The sequence below is a fragment of the Oxyura jamaicensis genome, chromosome 6 (assembly GCF_011077185.1).
Source record: "Oxyura jamaicensis isolate SHBP4307 breed ruddy duck chromosome 6, BPBGC_Ojam_1.0, whole genome shotgun sequence".
Taxonomy (NCBI): Eukaryota; Metazoa; Chordata; class Aves; order Anseriformes; family Anatidae; genus Oxyura; species Oxyura jamaicensis.
The window spans coordinates 21,572,503-21,590,118 of record NC_048898.1 but is presented as its reverse complement, the minus strand read 5'-3'; the positions used below and the strand labels follow the sequence as shown (position 1 = coordinate 21,590,118).

At 33.2% G+C, this 17,616-nt stretch overlaps 1 protein-coding gene across 4 annotated transcripts in view; it reads left to right on the top strand.

The window, feature by feature from the left end:
- ADGRA1 (adhesion G protein-coupled receptor A1) overlaps positions 1 to 17,616 on the top strand; it is a 270,862-nt gene that overhangs the window by 162,902 nt on the left and 90,344 nt on the right. Inside the window, exon 2 of one of the 4 annotated variants that reach the window (XM_035330802.1) lies at positions 12,614 to 12,696. The exons of the other annotated variants lie outside the window; for them this stretch is intronic. Within the exon in view, the coding sequence (XP_035186693.1) occupies positions 12,637 to 12,696 (60 nt within the window). The 5' untranslated portion in view covers positions 12,614 to 12,636. The remainder of the gene's footprint in view (positions 1 to 12,613; positions 12,697 to 17,616) is intronic. 4 annotated transcript variants of the gene reach the window in all.

Genomic DNA, 17,616 nt, shown 5'->3' with positions numbered 1-17,616 from the left:
AAGCGAAATTTGATTTAAAATATTACTGAAAATGTTACCTTATTATTTGTTGTCTATGAAGAAATTATTTAATTGGCAGAGTGCTGGTTTTGTGGGTTTTGGTCATCTTCAGTTTAGCTGGCTGAAGGAATTTAGCATAAATATGCTAGTGGAAGTCTGTCAAGTTTTTCTTTTTTCTTTTTTTCTTTGGGAGGAGTGGGGAGGTGGGTAAGGGTTTCAATATTTCCTTATTCCATTGACTGTTATTATTCTGTGGAACTTGAGAAATATTTTGTTTTATGGTGAATCCAGAAACACATAGCATTTTCTTACTCATTTTGTTAGGTGACTTCAGTCATAATCTTAAAAAAAATAAAAAAAATAAAAAATCTGTGAAGTTTTGCAATAGTTGTTGATGTAATACAGCAGTAGTCACTAAAAACACCTATGCAAAGTAATGATGTAAGAATATATTTTTCGCTTGTTTTAAAAAATTGAAGTAAACTTCCACAGTTCTCTCTTGCATGAAAATTTTTCTATGTCCAGGAGCACACATGCATGTACACCTACATGAAGGTATATAGAAAAAATAAATTATGGATTTTTTTTTAAGAAAGTCTCATGATTTTGGAGACTGGAGTCTTGGTCTCTCTGTGAATGGAGTTAGCAACAGTTATTCTGAAAAGAATAGTGTAAGCATTAGCGAATACAGAGATGAGATGTTATGTATTTATGGTGCCTGTAAGCACACCTATAGCTATTTAACTCTGATCCATTATTTGAACTTTTGAAATCTTTTGAAATCTTTTTTTTTTTCTTTTTTTTTTTTTTCTTTTTTTTTGATCAGGGAATGAAGTAGGAAAGCATGAGAGAAGGAGTGGAAAATTAGCTAAACTGACAGTCAGTTTGTTGAGATTACAGTTCTCACGAGATTGTTCTCTGCTCTATTAAAATGTATGTTGTCAGAGGGTGTGGGAAGAGCAAGATACTTGGTGATGGGAGAGGAGGAGGGAGTTGTCTGTTCTGTTGTTTTCTTTAAAAAAACACTTTATGACAAGAAGACTTGTGATATCAGAAGTCTATTTTTTATTCTTGTCTGCCATTTTAGACTGTCATGTTATTCACTGGGACAGTAGTCAGGCACTCTTAGGTCATATTTTAAAAGTGTATCTCAAAGACATGTTGTCTCTTGAGTCCATCTCAGTGAGAAATGGATTTTTAAGTAAATGAATGTTGATATGCTGATTCTTGTTCATACTGGGAAATCTTCCTCTGTATGGTTGGCCTAAATATATTAAGAAGAGGTTGTACAGTAGTCCAATTGTTGTTCAACATACCAGTACTTTTCAGGTGTGCAAGTATTACGATCATGGAATAACTACTTGACTGTAGGTTATAAAAATCACATCTTTAAAATTCCATATTCCTACACAGAATTAAGTCATTATTCTAAATTCCAAACTGTCAATGAAAGAACTTGCAGGTGTTAATTGAGTTTCCAAATCATCATTGAAGGAGCTTACTGGTTTTAAGCTGGATTAGTTTTTTATGAAGCACTTATGCTCTGTTTTAGAGAGAAAGGAATTCTAAACAGATATTCATTATATGCCTATACACAGTCATTCTAAGTGAAGTTAATTTACTTCACTATCTTTTCTAAGGAATGAAACTCATCCTTAGCTTTGCTTTGATTCTGAGGGAACTTCATGACAGAATACAGACAATTAGATTTCTTTAATCAACTTGAATTCCCCCTCAAAGAGTTATATCAATTAATTAGATATGTATTTAGCACATTTTTGTTCTGTGCTGGTTCAAAATTTATTCCTTTGACATCTCTGAGTTAGTTAATTTGTAATTATTTGCAGCTTACAGATGGGATAACTCTGGTAGCTGATTTTGTAATTTGGTCATCTTGGTTTATCTTTAGCCAGCTTGGTTGTGTGCATGCATGACAAGTGTACTAAATAAAATTTAGAACATGGAATAAACTGATGATACTTAACATTTAGACCATTGAAATGATACAGCTTTTAAAGGCATTTTCTTTTCTCTATTCTGAATAGTAACTATTGAAATTAAAATGTCTTTGAGTACAGTACAAGATACACTGAAGCTCAATAATTTATGTGTTTAAAGAAATTTCTCCTCTTTACTTTTGGAAAGGGGGTAAAATGATTGCGCTTGAAATATTCAATATTGATAAGACTAAAATGCAACTTGTTTATTGAATACATCTGCAGCTGCATTGGTTTCATAATACATTTTTTAGAAAGAGAGGATGTGTTGTTCTGATTGGTTGTGCTGACAAAGCAAAATAGTAACCATATTTCTCAGCATTTCACTATCCCACTGAAAATTAATTTCCTCTTTTAAATACATGTTCCAAATATTAAGGTAACCTAAAAATGTTCCTTTATAAAAGCATGCACACAGAATTCAAATCTATTTCTGACTAACACTGTTAGTATCTTGCCTTAGGGATCTATTTGCCATTGTTTTTTCCTTGGTTTACAGCCAAGGGAGCCACCATACAGAAATCATTTATTTCCCCCATGATCCTCTATGCAGCAGGCTTTTTTTCACCAGGACTCCCATTCTTTCTTCTGTGTTGCTACGGCGTGCTTGAAGAGAAAAGGAAAGAAAATAATTCCTAGAAGATGGGGCTTCTTGTTCCTGTTGAGATTCAAAATAATGACTTGAGTTCAATTCCAAGTTGAGAAGAACAAACATGGTTTTAAATAACTCTTAGTCCAGATTTTATATTACTTTCTTCCATTGGTATCACAAAGAGTTACTCAAAAGCAATTAAAAGCATAATAATCACAAGTTACTTGTGATAACCAAAACAATACACTATTCCAGTAAGAAACCTAAAGGTAATGCTCTTTTAAATGTTAGTGTAAAATATTGAATTTACGAGTATAAGAAGAGCCATAAAGGGTCAGGCAAAAGCTCAGTCTGGCCTGGTTTCCTGCCTCTAGTAGGAGTCTAGTGGGATTGATGCTTAGGGGAAAAGACATAGAGCAGGGGAATCATATGGTTGTAGTTCTCTTTGTATATCTGCAATTGTATGGCTTATGGATTTCCTGAAGAGACTGCATCCAGAATATCATCTATAGAGGAAGCTGGTTCCCTCTTTGCAGAAAAAAATGCTCTGAAGTTTTGATTTGGTCTTACTGTACCACACAGTTTTGATGTATTCACTAAGTTGTATTATCTGTGTTCTAAGATGTAGATATGATAATCTTTCATAGTGTAGAATGAACGTAGATAATGTAGATGTAAAAGCTTTAGCACAGGAGAGATTATGGTTGTTTAAAAAGCCAGCATCTGTTAACATTCTCTATGTGTGAAAATATATATTCATAGAGTATCAAACTGCATTCCTGGAGGTTTTCTGCTATTAATCCTTATATTGGATTTTTTTATATATCCTGTGTTACAGTTTTTTTTGTTGTTGTTGTTATTTTTAAAGAAACAATTGTTTTAGATCAAAACAGGCTGGAGGCTATGAATTATGGATAGACAAGATAGCACTGAATTGTATTCCTTTGCTAAATTTAGATTAAAGCCCCTCAGACCACAAGTCTGATGAACCAGAATTGAAAAGCACAATGGCTAATTCAATACAGGTCATACAGTAGATGTAACAGCTGTGTAGTTTATGCTTCACTGACCAGCATATGCTGTTACTCTAAAAGAAAAAGTGAGCTTAGGACTTGACACTTTAAAAAACAAAACAAAACAAAATTTCTGTGATATTATATTACAGAAAACCTTATGTATTTCATAAGTTCACTTTGATCAGTACTGTGTAAAGTGTCTTACCAGATTTGAAACTCTTGCTAAATATAGTCTATCAAAGTTTCATATAATTATCAGAATCATTGAACTGAAGTTATTTACAGCTACGTTATATTTCTTCAGCCTTTATCATTGCGCTTGATGATAGTCATCTACAGAAATGTCATAGAACATCAAATACTCTGTTTAAGTAGTATTGATCACTTAAATGAGTACATTATTAATTTCCACATAAAATAATGTTCCACATGCATTTCAGACTATTTTATTAACGGCTCCTGTTCACTAGAACAATGGTTTTCAGTCTCTGTGGACTTTCAATGTACTTGATTGATTTGGCATCTATATTTTAAGCCTTTCTTTTCAGAAATTACATGTCTTTTTTAAGTCTTCATATCTGTAGTAAGTAAATGTCTAACGAGAGTATATGTCAGAATGTATGTACTTAATCTGAAATAAAGTGCATCTTACCCTTAGAGTTTAGCTTAATTCTATCAAATAACAAATCAAATCAAATGTCAGAATTGAGCTGCAGCATGAAGTTTTTCTCCACATTGCAATTCTTAGAGTTTCTATAAGGGTGAAACTTTCAAACAGGATCAGAATCACTTAGTACCTTTTGCTATGGTGACTCTTGTGTTTTTTGTTTTGTTTTGCTGGTGGTATTTTTGTTTGTTTGTTTGTTTTTTAATATCTGGAATATCCGTGTGGACATAACTGAAAACTATGAAAACTAGCAGAGAATGTTAAAAGCTTTTGGTAGCTGACTATCTCCAGTAAATATTCAGAAAACCTACAGTGGTACTATTTGGGCCGGATTTACCATTGTATAATCCTAATGGAATCACCACACCAAAATAAATAAATAAATAAATAAATAAAATATGTATTAAGCTTGGTTAAGGAGCTGTGAATTCCTCAAAATACCTTTATCCAGTGTGTTAGTGTTAGAAATAAACTGATACTATTTTATTTCTTAATTTTTAAGTCTAAAAGGTGGTTTTCTTAGTATTAGTCTCAAGTTTCCTTTAGTTTGTGTCAAACCTAAATCATCAACATTTTAAAGCAAATGTAAGATATGCAGTAAGTATTGAGAATGCTATAAGAATGAGCTGGCAACTGTTTGCTACTGATGATTATCTGGACATCCTTCATAGATGCTACTGTTTTTATTCAGGCTTTCTTTGGATTGCTCTGTGGTAGACTTCTCCTGGAAATGCTCCTTCTCATAATACACCATTATGACTAGGAAAAAGTAAGTTGTCTGAATGTAATGATTTGGTTTCCAATATGTCTTCCAATTTCAGGAACACGTATTCACTTGGTGTAGGCTACCATGTATTTGCTGATTTGTCAGTATCCCTGAATGTGGTAATACAGGCTGCCCTCATAGTTCAGTCCAAATACTTAAAGATTTTAGTAATTAATAGCAACTGAGAATAAACCTCCTCTGAAATGAAAGGCATCTTCTGCAAGTGGGCTATGAGAATTAAAAACAAAATATACCTTGTGTAGGCAAAATGTGCAGATGTGTCATGTAAAGTTGTTATATAACCTGAAGAGTCAGGGAGGAGATGTTTATTCAGCTCAGTGAACAACTATTGGAGTGAGGTTCACAACTTTAGGACACTAAATTTAACAGCAGTGCAAGGAGGGAACAGACTACAGATTTCACATACAGCCATGATGATGAAAACAAAGTACAAGAAACATTTCTAGCAGTGTAAGGTATAATTTTAAGAAGTCTTTTTCTCATGTTGTTTAATTAATTTTGTTAGTACATCCTCCTGTGAAAGCATAACGTACTGATTTGCAAAGAACTACAGTTCTACAGAACTACAGAACTACTACAGTTGAATTGGTGGAGGAAAACCTATGCCTCTTCCTCCCTGAGTTTCAACGCATGCTTGTGTGTGTTTGTATACATACATTTTAAATGCATTAAAAACGATGAAGTTCTGTGTTGCTGAATAGGATATTTCAGAAATAAGTTTGTAGTGGCACTTCACACATCATTTCTGCATTTCCCATTGCACTCAGTTTAAGGGTTTTGTCTACATGCAGACACTGGGGAAAATTAATCTAAATGAATTTTTAAAGTGTTTAAGTGAAGCTCTATGCAGGCACCCTTATCCAGAATCAAAGTGGCTTTAATTCAGTTAAGCTTAACTGAATTAATTTTAAAATTAATTCAGCTAAATTGAACTAAAGCCACTTCAGCTGAAAATGAAAATAACAAATGGGTAAATACAGTTTATTAATTCACTTGAAATTGAGACTTTTGATCAAATTGTTCTAACTTTTCTTGATATTCCCTTGCACACATTCTTAACAAATGCACTCTCTCCATATTTTGCCACAGTTTTTCCTATGTGGCATAAAAGGAACTGTGTACTGAAAAATGCTGTACTCTTTTAATTGGAGCTATTAGTATAGCTCCAAAAGCTATGCTGTAGCTGAAATGGATTTTTGCAGAATACAATATTCAGAAATCAGTGGGAAGGTTTCACGTCCAAAAACATGCTCAAGCTGATTTGCTTGATGACATCTTTTCTTACAGTATTGGGTCATAAGTATTTCTTTTGTAGAACAAACATCTGCTTTAGCAACAAGATAGATGTTTAGAGCTGATACAGTTAGGCTCATGTTGGTTGGGATAAATCCTGCTCCCTCCTACTTATTCACAGAAGGCTTTGCTGGCTATGTTTTATAAAGAGGCATAAATCTCATACAGTTTAAGAAGTGTCTGCATTTTCAGGTTTATTACCTAACTATATTCAGACAAATTTGTTTGGAATTTGTTATATTCCCACAGGTTTTGAGACTTGTAGAGTAGGAAGAGAGAGCAGTGAATCCACCAGTCTGTATCTGTTACCCAATACTTGGCAACGTACAGGAGTGTTACTATAGGTAATGCTGCTTCTGTGATTATTGACATACATTGGACAGACCATCTTTCCTGATCAAGTTCCCAGAGCATTAGATAGACACAAGTCCGTAGTAAGAGAATAATCTTTTACTAAGGAGTTACAATCTTTTTTTTTAAGACCAGATGATCTATGAAATTTTTGTGCTCTGACGTCAAGTCCCAATACCATGCTCTTTTTGTTTTTTAAAAAAAAGACTTCTCTCAATGGTCTGAAGAACTGTTTTTTTTTGTTTGTTTGTTTGTTTGTTTTTAATAAGCTTTGGCTGTCTTATATTATCAAGAAGTTCTGGGAATTCCTTAGAACTTAAATCAGACCTCCCAAAGCTTTGCTCATGAGGAGTTTGCTTGTCGATTAAGCAAGTCTAGAATAATCACTACAAATTGAGATAATAAGAACTGTTTTCACTTATTGCTCTTTCACTACTTTTTCAATCTATTCTATAACTATATCTTCCTTTATTTTATTGGCCTTTTCTATGACGTTCATTATGTCCTTCTTTATTTAGGATTTAATTTTCCATTGATTCTGTTACCTCTAAAGAAAGATAATACATTTGAAACAGGTAATTTGCTTCTCTTTTGCAATAAAGTACTAATGTATAGCTTAGACTCATCCCTAATTCTTTTGGGCTAGTTTTGAATTTCTTCCTATCTCTTTTCTTGGCAAAAGAAACTGTCAGGCATATCTTGCCCTTCAAACACTTACGATGCTTCTGCTCTGCAGATAAGATGACTACCATTCTCTAATAGGCAGGAACCTTATTGATACAGACAATCCTGGTAAGAGCTGAATTCTACACCATGAAAGTGGAAATGTGTAATGAAAAAAAAAAAAAAAAGTTGATTTACAACCATATAAAGACAGAACGTGATCTGTTCAGATACTCTGGCGTTATGTGGTTCTGCCTTATGCAGAGAAGCAATTGAAAAGTCTGTGTTTTTTCCTGATATTCTTTTGAAATACAAAAAGGAAGTCTGGAAGGAGCTATATTTTCATTAACAACAACAACAACAACAACAACAACAACAACAACAAAAGATTGTTTTAACTGCCCAAGGTCAAAATTGTTATGAATGTGGGATTTTTACTTGAAATGTGAAATATTCTAGTGGGAGTTTTAGACATGTTTAAAAATGTAAAAACTTTTGTTGGTTTATTTCAATAAATTTTGTTGATTTGAATATTATTCTTATGAGTCTGAGAAAAATAAAATACAAATGTAATATTATACAAAATAGTAGGGAGACTGTATATCACCATTATATTTGGCAAATTAAGATGATGTCTGATGGAAGAAAAAAAGCAATTTGGCTTTTTTCTTTGTATTAGGTGCTTGCTTAGCCTCAATCAAAGAAAATAAAACATCATGCTGTCCAGTGCTTCTGATCTTCATTTTCAAAAAACAAACAAAACCAAATCAACAAAAGAAAAAAAATCAGGAATTCAGGAAACCTGCATAGTACTTAGTATCAATACTGTTTTTTTCTTTGTTTTAATACAATGTAAAACATAATTTACATTGCTATAAACAAAAAATCTTGTCTTAAGTTCCATTTTGCAGGTTACCCAACAGGAGATACTGGCAAAGGTCAATATAAGATTACTGACAAAACTTTTAAAATGTTGACAACATACAAATCGGGTATTACAAGGAGTGAACTGTAACTTTGAGAGGAAGAATCAAATTAGTTCTGAACACAGCAATATCTTTATTAGCATTCTACTAAGCATTGTATGTCTGCTTTTAAAACTGTACACGCACTTGCTAATGCATGTAAAATATGTGAAGGTGTAAGTTTTAACTGGTTTTGTCAAGAGCTTTGAAAACAGATTGCTGAGATAAAAACTACTGCTGCTTAGAGGACACAAGGGACATTTCCTGCTTCAAGAGGATGAGCCCATTTTACCTCTAGTAAATATATGGTAAACTTGGAGTAATGGAGATACTACCTAATTTTTCTTGACAAGTAACACGCATCATTTTTGGGGTGGGAGGAGGATGATTTTATTAGCTATGTTATAAGACAATGCTCTGTCAAAAAATTAAGCATTGCTTAACAAGACTTCTGAAAATAGTTTCAGGTTAAAACCTGGTTTTTAATGAATAGCAAAAACTCCCAGTGTTTTCAGGGGAATAGTATGTCATCCTGTTTTTTCAAGCCCAGAGGATTAAATAATTCTTTGAGAGAAGCATGACATAATCTCCTTCTAACAAAATAGTTGGAGGTTTTTACTGATACTGCTCCAGCAAATTTATATAAAGAGTGACTTATGGTCTCAGTATTGTGATTAATCGTGCATGGCTAGTATTATGAGTTAAAATATGAATTCATGCTTTTCTATACCAGTAATAAATACAGCTAACCTGAATTTCACAGGAAGGACTCTACTGGATAGAAGGTAGGGGTTTCAGATGTTCTGGGAGAACTTCAAGAAGCAGGAATAATACAAAAAGTCTATTTCAGAAATAAAATAATTTTAAAATGAAATGAAATTAACATCAAATTATGTCAAATTAACTTAGCTTTCACATTTGTTTATTTACCAAAAAAAAAAAAAAAGGCAAGTATAATGAATTTTGAAAGACCTCAAAATTCTAATGATCAAAGAAAACTATTATGAACTTTATCTTTTATATCTGTCATCAGTTCTCATTTGGGTAAGCACTATTCCTTCTTTCCATGATCTTTCAACAGCGCTACCAAGAAAGTAATAACATAACATTTTGAAATGGCACAGCTATAGTAAATTCTTTAAATTTTATTGAAATCTTTGCAGCAAATTTGGAAAGCCAGTCAAAATATTACCCTTATATATTAAAGGGTATATATATTAAAATAATAAAAAAGCAGACATCAGTTCACAAAACCATAGAATTATTTGGGTTGGAGGGGACCTCAAAGACCATCCAGTTCCAACCTCCCTGCCATGGGCAGGGACACCTTCCACTAGACTAGCCTGCCCAAAGCCCTGTCCAACCTGGCTCTATCACTTCTAGGCATAGGGCACCTGGAATTTCTCTGGGCAACCTGTTCCAGTGCTTCACCACCCTCATAGTAAAGAATTTCTTCCTAATATCTAATCTAAATCTCTCTTTTACTTTAAAACCATTACTCCTTTTCCCTATCATTCATGTGTGAAGTATTTACCTCTTTGCGTTTGCATCTCTTTTGTATTTTTGTTTTGAAAACACTAATTATTTTCTTCCAAGTTAAAGAAATTCATTGAATGATCATTAGGCAGACTCTTTGGTGATCATCTCAGTAACAACACAGTCAGTTAATAGGTAAAATAGCTCATATTACAGATTGAGCTAAAAGCTTTATTATTATTGGATTTGCTCTAGAATCTTTTTATTCAGCATTTTTTTTTGTAGTATTTAATCATGTGCAATATAAAGCATGCAAAAATAGCTCAGCAAATGCTCTATTAATTTTCATAAATACCCAAGTTACAAAAACTATTACTACTATTACTACTAAAATAATAGGAGATGGATGAAACTTTACTCACTGTATATCACTTTTTTAATACCAACATACTTCAGTCTTAAATATTCTAATCAATCAAAATAAATGCATTATTTTAATGAAGTGGGACAAAAATGCATTCACAGTGCATTTATTGTGCAATGAATTTACTAGAAAATTATCGTAAAAGCCCTCCAAACTTGCTAACAAGAATTGACCAATGTGTACAAGGATTCACAGTGTAGTTGTGGTAAATGATTTTAATCAGTATTTGCTTACCTTTCTGCTTTTCTCTGACAAAGGTTAGTTCATATCAGACTAATAACTTTCAATTGACAGATGTTCATGTGAGTCAGCCAAAGAGAAATATTAAACCTTTTATTTTCCTGATTAGTGCTAATGTGTGTGTGGGGAAATTACTCACTACCAACACTATAAATCACAAATCCTTTTCTTGGAAGGAGTGAAATTAAGGAACGTGTGCCCACTAGTGCTTGTTCTTGGTTTGTTTACGTTGTTCACATTAGCATGGAGAGCAAACAATAAGTCCGTGCTGGTGCTTTCTACTTCACTTACCAGTGCAGGATGTAGAAAATAGAGCTCTGTTGCATCATTAATCTTGTTAGAACTACTGGCCTGACTTTTTCTTCTTTTTTCAAAATTTTCAGTAGATCAAATGTAGGTGAAGGGGCTAGAATAATTATTTACTTGGTGTGCTGGTGCATTTTGTGCTGACATTATCAGGATCAAAGAGATTTAATAACAGGAAGGCCAAGTGATGGACAAAATCATGTTACATAGTAAGATACAACCTCTCAAAGTCTCAATATGATTAATTATTATCAGAAAAAAAAATCTGACCTTAGATATCCAGTTTTATAAGCAGTGTGATATTTATCTTGTTTTTCTTTTTTTTTTTTTTTTTTTTTTTTCAATAAATATCTGCTTTCCTGTACTAAAAATAAATGGACTCAGGTGTGAGCAGGCATTATTATGAAATCATATACAATCTAAGATGGTTTCATCCTGACTGATGTCGGATGGCTGCTTTCAAGACTTACAGGAAAATTAGCCTGTACTAACAGAAAATAGGAGCTGAAAGTATTAAAATACACTTATAGTTGTTAGCCTATAAATGATACACTGGAAGTTCTCGTTTCAAAAGTGGCGAATAATGGCTGTGAAAGTGAAATTGAAGCCTGTTCTCAGAAAATAATAATAATAATAAAAAAATAATAAAAAAACTTGATATAAATATCTTCCTTTCTGTTGCAGTTAGCATAGTTTTGATGAGAAATGTTTGCGCAATAAAAATTATAGTAAGCCCTACCTACTTTCAGAGGGTGAGCAGCTTGCAGTCTCAGAGAACAGGAAATTTTACTGCTGCTCTTTCTTCCACACTTGTCTTTTGGAAAGCTCAAAATACACTTTTCCTTTTTAATGCTTCTTGGTTTATCATACTAAATCAAGAAGTCATGAGAAACATACCAGGGTAAGGAAAGGATGAACCAGCAGTTACTTGTCTTATCTGCTTGAAGATATAAAATTTTCAACTTCTGTCTTAAAAGTCATTGGAAAATAAAATAAATAAGTAGTCCCTTTAAAAATATATTTGATACTCTGTAAGTATCACAAAGTGACATTAATTTGGGGGGACTTTTTTTTTTTTTTAATGTTTAAGTTCAAATGCAATTTTTTTCTTAGCATCTCATGGCAGCATCTATGTGCTTGTCAAAAAGAGATGTTGAGTCTCCCTCTACAAGAAACAAATTTGTAGATGTTACTAGTGAAAATGAGGGATGCATGGACTGAAAATGGCGTAAAGTTTTTGTCTGCCTACGGGTATACTGAACAGGGGAAAGCAGTGAAAACAATCTACATTTGTAGTATGATTTAGATTTGTACTACAGAACGTAAGTACATATATATGTGTGCACAAGAGAGATTCTCTCGGAGAAAAGTCTATTCCTAAACCTTATTAGTTTTGTGCCCTGTGGTTCTAATACTGAATTCCAGTGACCTCACTAGTGACATTGCATTCCTTTTCAGTATAGAAGACCTTACTTTAGGAAGGACAAAGAAGTGCTGAAGTAATCTGTATCTTTCGGATCATCTGCTTTTGGCCAATGGAATAAATTATAGAATAAATGTTTACCCTAATTTCATTTACCCTAACTTCATCAAAGCCTTCATTCCAGCCTTTTAAAATATAATCTTAGCCTTTTTGACAGGGCTTAGGTTGTGGATGCTAGTTTGGTGTATTTTTTTTTGTTTGGTCAGTTTGTTTTGTCATTAGTTTCAGTCTGTTCTCTTCCTTTCGTGGTTGAATTTCAGTATTATCTATCCTACTTGCTAACAGGTCAGATTTTTCACCAGTTTTGAAATAAACAATTGGCTACTTTCATTTTGATGTTTAATGTCTTCCAGAATGGTGTAGATAATCTTTCTTGATGGTGAACCCATTTGGGCTCGTGTGCCACCTTTGTAACACTTCTAAGGCCATCACTGGGGTGAGTCTTCCAATGCTTTAATTTTGTTTTCTGACTGATTCTTCTTGTTGCTCGCAAAGCCACATTATAGAATAGCTTCCTTCAAAAGGCAACTTCTTTCCACACTTCTTTAGCTCTGTAGAAGTAGCAGAAATTCTTACTCTTCCACTGTTTCTTGGTTTGTTCGTGCTGTTAGCTCAAAGTATTATGGAGGGGACTGATGAATCTCCTCTCAGACTCTCTCTTTCTTACCCTGTATTCCACTGACCAGAAGTCATCTTCCTTGCTTATGAAATCTTGTGAATTTCAAGATGATGCACAGCATTTTGGGGAGAGGGGAAGGGTAGAAGAGTCCAGACAATATGATTGTGTATATAGCAGGTAGCAGAATTTTTTATCCTAATCTCTTCCTGGTGAAACTGAGTGTCAGACTTTAAAAGTAACTAACTTTTCTTCCACCGTTCTATTTCACAAACCAGAGTTTTAAGGCACAGGCTGTTTGCTTGCCTTTCAGTAGAAATGGAAGAATGTGATAAAGAGAATTTGTTTCAGTCTCTATCATTTAGAAGTAAAACTGGGTAAATGTTGTTGATTGTTATTACTGAAAATGATGTCATCAGAGTATTGTGATGAGTGTATTTTTGCTAAAAATGGCTGATTTTTGATGAGTCACTGATGCATTTTCTATCATTAGTGAACTGTCTGAAACCTCTGAACTGAATTGCTCTCTACTTTTAACCATCAAACTGTAGTTGAATTTTTCCAGTCTCCCATAATTTTCTCAGATTAGAATGACTTGAAAGGAATTCTGTTTGCCTGTAATCATCTGTGCTACTATTTGAAAGAAATTGAAGTTTTATATTGTTACATTTCAACTGCAGAAATGTTTGTCACAAAGTAATAGAAATTGAAATCGTTTGCATATGTAAAGAACAGCTGACAGAGCCTATGGGCAAGCTCCTAGATATTATGCATTTCCCACCACTGTCACTAAAATGCTTGAATTCTGACCTAAAGACTGAAATGGTGTTTGTTTGTTTTTTCAAATCCTTTTAATCCTTTTTTGTTGTTGTTTTTGTTTTTCTGAGAAGAGTGGTGATATGGTTGCCAGATCTAATTGGGGTAATGTTTTAGTCCTGTGTGGACAAATAAACAGTAAGAATGAAATAAATACATGTAAGGAAAACATGTAAGTGATTTTATGTGGAACATAGGTTGAACAGGCTAGGTGATTAAGACATTTGGTTTCTGCTATTAGCTTGATTCAGTCTGATATTAAAAATGTGAAAATTCCTGAATAATTAAATTTCTAGCAGACAGAGAAAGAGACAAATTTTTCTTTCCTGAACTTCTGCTCCCCTGTTAAGACAGCAATTTGCAAGAATGGCTGCTAACACTCTGAAAACCACATTTCTAATTGTAGTTCTGGTCTCTAGAAATAGCGTTTTAAAGGTCAAAGTGGCATACAAAACTTAAATTAATGCCAAATTAATATATTTTCAGATTAAATAAAAATATCAAAACTGGTAATATTTGAAATTACTTTCTGCTACATTGAAAAAAAGTTTTTTTTTTTTTTTTTTTTTTTTTCCCGTGACTGTCTTTTTTTCCAAACACTTTTTATTGCATTAAGCTTGTTTCCATAACATTATGCAACTTGAAGAATTTCAGTAGAATATAGCTCACTTTTGTGGTGAGCATATAACCACTAAGAAATAATGCTTCACACAGGCTTGCTGCTTGTTTTTTGTTTGCTTGGATTTTATTAAAAATCTAACTGGCAGGTAAATAGGAAGGTAATGTACTAATTCCTCTTATAACGCTAATCAGTTCGCATTAATTAAATATAATTCCTGTGCTTGTTCTCCATTTAGCTACTGAACTTAATGAAGTCATTTTTTTGACAATTAATGTAAGTCTTTAATGTTTGTCATCTTACTTGACACTGGTCATTAATTGTTTTGAATTATTTATCAAGAAAATCTGGCCAAAGACAGAGAATATTTTCCTCTTTCTTTGGCACTTGTAAATCTTGATGCCTCTTATGAAAATAACTATATTTGGGGATCTGATCTTGGTTAGAGATACCAAATCTAAAGCTTTTTAATGTATGTGATGGAAAAGCTCTTAGAAAAGTAGCATTCAGGAAAGCTGTTTTTTTGTTTTTCTCTAGAAAAATGATCTTAAGACTTTAATCAGAAATCAGACCTCTCAAAACACCAGAATTTCTTTAGTTTCTGACTTTTGACTCCTGTTTACCAACTTATTTGTCTGTATTTAATTCCCTAAAGGTTGAGACCATCTGGTCTTTCAGTTTATTTAACTGTTTCTCAGTTTTTGTGAGCCTTCAATTAAAACTGTCAGGCTCAAAGTTTATAACCATAATGATTTCTCAGACATCATTAATTTTAATGTTTCAAAAATCTGTCCCATTTTTGCTTTTACTCTTATCTCCCACAGGAGTAAGAGCTTCCTTTCTTGCCGAGTGTGCTTTAAAAGTGAATTAAAATTAAATCAGATAATTGAGGAGAAAAGTCATTGAGTCGCAATCTAAATCTTTATAATTTATTTTAAATTCTCATGTATCAAATAGCTGTTTATGCATTTTTCTTGCTTTCATTTAACCTTCCATTAAACATAGGAATCATTGAATTTTGCCATTGGGCAAGCTGCCTGTAATGTTCTTGGTGATTTTACATAGTAAGTGAACATGCAATGGTACATAAATTATTAAAACACTATGCAAGGGTTAACCAGATAGCCTCCCACAGTTATTTAGAGACAAATAAGTGTTATTTATCACTCAATACAACCCCTCCCCCCCGCCCCGTTTTTTTTTTTTTTTTTCTTTTAATTGAGAAGATGAAGTCTGTTTGATCTGAAGAGGATGGACTTAAGAATTCAAGGGGTTCAAGTGTTTTCCAATAAAGATTAAAGGAGATGATCAAGCAGAGAGAACATTATTCTTCCCTCCACTCCTCTGGTACTAAATACTAAAGCTAAGACAAGGCTGTTTTTTTGTTTGTTTGTTTGTTTGTTTGTTTTGTTTCCCAGAATTCCTGTTTCAGAAATTTGAAAGAATGATGAGAATAATCATACGTTATCAAAAGACAGGAGATGTAATGTATAAGCAGCTTAAAAGTAATTTATATAGTCATTATAGTCCTTACAAATACCTTTCTCTGTGTACAAACACTGACTTATGAACACTGATGTTATCTTTCACCTCTTTCTATAGGATTTGAATATTCAGTGTACATTCAAGTAAACTTGCACATCTTTGCTCTGCTGGCAGGACTAGTTGATGTTTACTTTTCCGGTGAAAGAGTGGAATCTTGAATATGGTTTTATGGATCATTTATGACATATATGTCACTGCTGTTATTGGTTTTAAAAATAATAGTACTTTACTAAAAACAATCCTTTAGAGATCATGGTCAGTGCATAAAAACTGAGGTTTGACATGGTCATGAAAGATTAATGTGTATATCTATATGGATCATGACTTCATAGTGGTTATCTTAAATGCCCAGAACCAAGAACTAACATAGATGAAAATAAAGTGTCTAGGTATCTGTGGTGGTTTGCTTGCATTTTTATTTTAGGGTATAGGAAGCTTTAAACAATATCCTTTTAGAACACGGTATTATAGCACATGCTAAGGTATTTAGACTACCACATAATGTGAATCTTGGCTCACATCATCTATTACTCAACTGCTTTTACTGTCATCCCAGCTGCTTTGATTTCCATTGCTGTGGCCTGTATCACAAGTTTATCCACAAAATGAACAAGATTCCAAGTGAATAAGGGATCTTTAATAAAGATCTCTGTTCTTTTTCATGTGGTAGACTTGCAGTTCTGTCTGTAGGATTTTCAGTCCCAGGTGTCCCAGGAACCTTGAAGAAAGGTATATTGCTTTATTTATTATTATTATTTTAAACCTCAGAAACTCATCTAAACTAGGACAAGTATATTTCATTTTTAGGAATGGAACTATGTGCTGAAATATCAACTCAAAGGTATTTCACATGTTAATATTAATGATTTTAGAAATAGTTTGCCTGGAGGAGGGCATCAGACTCACAATTTTAAATATGTTAATCTGTATATAGCATTATAAAAAAGAGGAGAATTCTAAAGAATATTCAGTTCTTCTTTTAAAACAGTCTTTCTACGAGAACTAGAAGTGGTGTCAGAAATTTAGTAATCCACATAATGGACCTGTTGGTGCTGTTGTAATAGTCAGTCTTATTCCTTAAGAAATCAAGGAAGTGCTCCCCTACTTCAGCTAAGATAAAAGTCATTCACGGGGTAGAATTGTATACTCTCCCATGGTGTCAGAGGTGGAGGGGACAGGGATTGTCTTTGTGTGGGTCACCAGTGAAAAGAAAATTCTTGGTCCTTTCTCTCTGTTTTTAGTTCTTGCTAAACAGGGAGAACTAATGAAGTAGAACCACAAAAAACAGCTTTGTTTCTATTCCAAGTACTGCTCAGCTTTTATTACAAAGATGTAGTTATTTGTTCAGTATCAATGCTTCTATACAAAGAAACAGATTTTTTATTTTTATTTTTTGACTTTGCATCATTAACAGTACTTGACTGTTAATAGGATGTAAATTAGAAGTTGCCTTTTGGTTTTACAACAGGCTGGCTATTTTACTGCCTGTGAAAATGGCCAGAACAGGAAGGAGCTCAAGAGTAAGAAGGAGCCTTTCTTTAAACTGTGTTTTTATGACAGGCAGATACTGCATTTCTGTTGTTCAGTCCAGAAGACTCTCTTGTTCTGCAGATTCTTCTTTTTGCTTCTTTATTTTTATGCTCAGTACAGTCAATTTCTGTAACTACAACTGGAGTAGAAAAAAGAATCATTATAAAAGGGGACTAAGTCATTTAAGTCTGCTACTCTGTCTTTAGGAAAAGAAAATCAGAGAAGTCTCT